The sequence below is a fragment of the Culex pipiens genome, chromosome 1 (assembly GCF_016801865.2).
Source record: "Culex pipiens pallens isolate TS chromosome 1, TS_CPP_V2, whole genome shotgun sequence".
NCBI classification, from domain to species: domain Eukaryota; kingdom Metazoa; phylum Arthropoda; class Insecta; order Diptera; family Culicidae; genus Culex; species Culex pipiens.
Window position 1 is genome coordinate 130,949,213 of NC_068937.1, and position 4,895 is coordinate 130,954,107.

General features: G+C 36.8%; 1 protein-coding gene across 1 annotated transcript; it reads left to right on the forward strand.

Moving 5' to 3' along the window:
• Window positions 1–215: 215 nt before the first annotated feature.
• Window positions 216–4,253, forward strand: LOC120417846 (piggyBac transposable element-derived protein 4-like). The gene is made up of 4 exons (XM_039580067.1): window positions 216–358; window positions 2,931–3,136; window positions 3,230–4,060; window positions 4,228–4,253. Exons 1-4 carry the CDS (start codon window positions 216–218, stop codon window positions 4,251–4,253), a joined length of 1,206 nt encoding a protein of 401 aa, XP_039436001.1.
• The last annotated feature ends 642 nt before the right edge of the window (window positions 4,254–4,895 follow it).

Consider the following 4,895-nt stretch of genomic DNA (forward strand, 5'->3'; position numbering starts at 1 on the left):
CATAACAATAACGGGCGACGCCAATGAGTAACGACGCAACTGTCAAAAACAACGACGCGGGGCAAAGTTGCCGCCAAAACGGATGTTTGCAAGTGACTCGAAGCGTGTCAGCGTGTCAGCGCAAAGTTTTCAAACTTTAGACAGTAATTATTCAAACTAAAGTGGATTTTTTGAAAAACCTTTGTTGGAAGAAGTGAATTTTAGAGTGAACGGAAATGGATGACAGTTACAGCAAGTACGAAGAGGAAGAACAATCGGGCGAGGATCCTATGGTAGAGGAAGAAGATGGTTCAGATCATGAGACGATTTCGGACATTGATTCGGATTCAGATGAATCCTCAGCCGAGGAGTCTGATGGGTTAGTATCACAATTGAAAAAAAAAAAACAATTTTGTATTGATTTGGGCAACCTAACGAGTTTTTCTGCTTCGTCGAAAGTCATTTCCTGGCTCAAATACTGTTTGATTTCCCCAGCAAATGTCAAATAAGTACAAACTAGCTATCGGATCTTTTCCGGAAAAGATCTGGCAGCAATTTTGAATAGTTTGACGTTTTCATTGGACACAATCCGGTGATGGATACTTGTTTCAAATAGCCACAATAATTCTAACACCCCAAGATCAGTCATGCATGACAGCTGCCTTAGCCTTAAATTTTTGTTGTGACTTGCTTTTCTCCTCTACCCAGTCATTCAAATTCTGAAACGAAACTCATTTCGAATCGTAAACGAATTCTTTTTCAAACGCAAACATTCAGAACGATCAATATGGACAGTTTGTTTACACTTCATTTTTGCCATACTCAATGCCTGAATGGGATTGCTCGATATTCGATAGAACTTTCTGTCAGCGATCATTTCCCAAAACGATATTTGATCGCTGACACACAACGCCTTTCATGATCAGCGAAGACGAAACGAACGAAAAATGAGCACCACTCAAGCAGCCGCCCGAACGAGATAACGTGCTCTTTCTCTTTCACTCGTTTCTGTCTCTCTCTTCCTAGTGTATGCTGCGTGGTGACAGAAATCGTACGATTGCTATCATTGGTAGAATGTCAAACGACCGCTCTCTAAGCGATTTTTGTCCTGGAGGGAAATCAATGATTGTGTGAGTGACTTTGCGTAGCACTCATTCCTTTGTGTGTGAAACGAACGAAAGTAGAATGTAAAAATCAGGTTGTCGTGGTGAAGACGATTGGAGTGTTCTGTCAGCTATCACAAACAAAGTCGAAATTCTAAAATTCTAAAACTCTAAAATTCTAAAATTCTAAAATTCTAAAATTCTAAAATTCTAAAATTCTAAAATTCTAAAATTCTAAAATTCTAAAATTCTAAAATTCTAAAATTCTAAAATTCTAAAATTCTAAAATTCTAAAATTCTAAAATTCTAAAATTCTAAAATTCTAAAATTCTAAAATTCTAAAATTCTAAAATTCTAAAATTCTAAAATTCTAAAATTCTAAAATTCTAAAATTCTAAAATTCTAAAATTCTAAAATTCTAAAATTCTAAAATTCTAAAATTCTAAAACTCTAAAATTCTAAAATTCTAAAATTCTAAAATTCTAAAATTCTAAAATTCTAAAATTCTAAAATTCTAAAATTCTAAAATTCTAAAATTCTAAAATTCTAAAATTCTAAAATTCTAAAATTCTAAAATTCTAAAATTCTAAAATTCTAAAATTCTAAAATTCTAAAATTCTAAAATTCTAAAATTCTAAAATTCTAAAATTCTGAAATTCTAAAATTCTAAAATTCTAAAATTCTAAAATTCTAAAATTCTAAAATTCTAAAATTCTAAAATTCTAAAATTCTAAAATTCTAAAATTCTAAAATTCTAAAATTCTAAAATTCTAAAATTCTAAAATTCTAAAATTCTAAAATTCTAAAATTCTAAAATTCTAAAATTCTAAAATTCTAAAATTCTAAAATTCTAAAATTCTAAAATTCTAAAATTCTAAAATTCTAAAATTCTAAAATTCTAAAATTCTAAAATTCTAAAATTCTAAAATTCTAAAATTCTAAAATTCTAAAATTCTAAAATTCTAAAATTCTAAAATTCTAAAATTCTAAAATTCTAAAATTCTAAAATTCTAAAATTCTAAAATTCTGAAATTCTAAAATTCTAAAATTCTTAAATTCTAAAATTCTAAAATTCTAAAATTCTAAAATTCTAAAATTCTAAAATTCTAAAATTCGATCGCCATAGCATGGTGAACAAAATGAAATCTAAGTAGGATACTGTGACAGGGACAACCAACAGGTATGATTCAGCTGGTTTGGTGAAAAAAAATCGACTATCGAGCACGGACTGTGGTATCAAAAGCAGTACTTATTAGACATTTGTCTACAGTTGCAGATTTTTATAATTAGAAAACAATTGAGAAATGGGCATAAGTGGAAAGTAAACCATGTAAATTTCAATATTTTATTTTGTTCTATAGATATTGATTTCTTCATATAAAAATATGAAAATAGGTTTTGCTTTTTCTGAGTGTTATACAAAATCTAATAAATTTGAATTATTTTCTTTTTATATACTCGACATTTTAGCGAGCCTGAAGGCCATTACCGAGGCAAGGATGGAACCATTTGGTCAAAATCACCACCGGAAGACCGAGCACTCCCTGGGTCATTCGAATCCGACAAAGTCTGTCTTACTGATCGATCTAAGGTGTTCAAAACTGCTGCCGAGTCGTTCTATCTTTTTCTATCTATAGAAAACATAGAAAAGATGACCCACTACACCAACCTTTATGCAGTCGACTACACGCAGAGACTTGGCAGAAAAAGGCCTTGGAAACCAGTAACAGTCAATGAAATGAAGGCTTTCATTGGACTCCTCATTGCAGCTGGAAGGAACGGCCAGAACCACACCAGCACAAAACAGCTCTGGTCCTCCAACGAGTTTTGGACGCCTCCATTCTACAGAACTGTGATGGGTAGGACACGCTTTGAGGAAATCTTTGTGTGCTGGAGGTTCGACGACAAATCGACCAGGAAGGAAAGATTTCTCCGTTCGGGTGACAAGTTGGAACCAGTTCGGGAAATTTATGATGAAATCGTGAAGGCCTGCATCGAAAATTATTCACCAAGTGAGAATCTCACAGTTGACGAGCGGCTGGCGTTGTTCAAAGGTATGTATTTTTTATAATGTATAATATTTACCTCAAATTAGTTCTCTGAAAAGTTTTCTGAACAAAAAAAAAATTCTTTTGATTTTTCCTTAGGACATTGTCCTTTCCGTGTGTACATGCGGGACAAGCCAGGAAAGTTTGGCATCAAAGTGTGGTGCTGTGCTTGCTGCGAGACACACTACATCGTAAATTTTCAGATATACACTGGAAAAACTGGAAACGCGCCTGAAAAAAATCAGGGCAAACGTGTTGTCACCGATCTAGTTGGGCCGTTCACCGGAAGTTGGCGGGAGGTAACCAGTGATAACTTTTTCACCAGCAGTTCTTTGGCCGAGGATTTGTGGAACAAAGAGACCGTGTTCACCGGAACCGTTCGCGCCAACAAGGCTTTTATACCGCCCAACTTCTTGGTGAAAAAGGACAGAGAGGCAAGCTTCATGAGAGGCTACAATAACCAGAGCGTCTTAGTGTCCAACCTGGAGAGTACCAAGAAGAAGCCTGTGGTCATATTGACGACAAACACGAACGTTGAAGGGGAACCAGAGTCGAGTGGTGTAAAACCTCCAGTGGTACTGCACTACAACCACACAAAAGGTGCTGTGGACACTGGAGATTACATCACTCGACACCATTCACTAGCCCGGAAAACCCGCTGCTGGACCAAGAAAATCATAATGGAAATGATAAGTATTTGCACTTTGAACAGCAGCGTACTGTTCTCAGTCAAATACTCTTGGTTCAGCAAGCGCAGCGCCAGCTGGAGGGGAGAGTACCTCGAGTTGCTGGCTAACGAGCTAGTGAAAGATCACATCAACGATCGACTGCAGGACTCCGCTCGGTTGCCAAAGACCCTCAAGAGTGGCATGGAAAGGTTCCTGAAGCAAGCGTTCGAGCCGTACCTCGAGGACGAGGAAAAGCTCTGCCGTTTTTGCAAAGTCAAAATTGGGTGTACGACATGCTGCCATTGCTCGCTGAAATATTGCCGTATACATTCTAAGGAGGTTAGCTTGACTGTGTGCAGAAAATGCAAAGGCTCGGACAAAGTCTCGGAAGAGCACATAGCTGATTCTTTGACGCGCAAACACTGCCAGATGTGTGCCAAAAAGAGCTCAACTAAGCGGCGCTGCTGTTGTTGTGGCAAATTCGTATGTGGTAGCTGTGCTGGCACGAAGAAGTTCGTGATCTGTGCGAACATTTTTGGGAAAATCTAATCTAAGAGAAATAAACCTATGAATAAGTTATACCTTTGTATTTATTGAGAAAAAAATGTTTATCTATTGTTTTGCACAATTTGAAAATTTTAGAATTTTAGGCAACCAACTAACGATGTGTGCGTTTATTTGAACTTGTGACACAATTTCATGAACATAGACATGCCGCATGCCCACTTTGGATAGTAAAAGTGAATTGACCATATCTTTGGATTATGGCCAGGAACCTGGAACCGGTTCCGGGTGGCCACGGTCGGTCCAATTGACAATTTGCTAGTTTATTTGAACTTGTGACGCAAATTCACGTACATAGACATGTCACAAGCCTACTTTGGATAAGAAAAATGTGTTGGTCATACCTTCGGATTATGACCGGGTATCTGGAACCGGTTCCGGGTGGCCACAGTCGGTCCGATTGGCAATGGGTTAGTCTTTTTGAACTTGTAACACAATTTCATGAACATAGACATGTCACATGCCCACTTTGGACAAGAAAAGTGTATTGGCCATATATTCGGATTTTGGCCGGAACCCTGGAACCGGTTCCG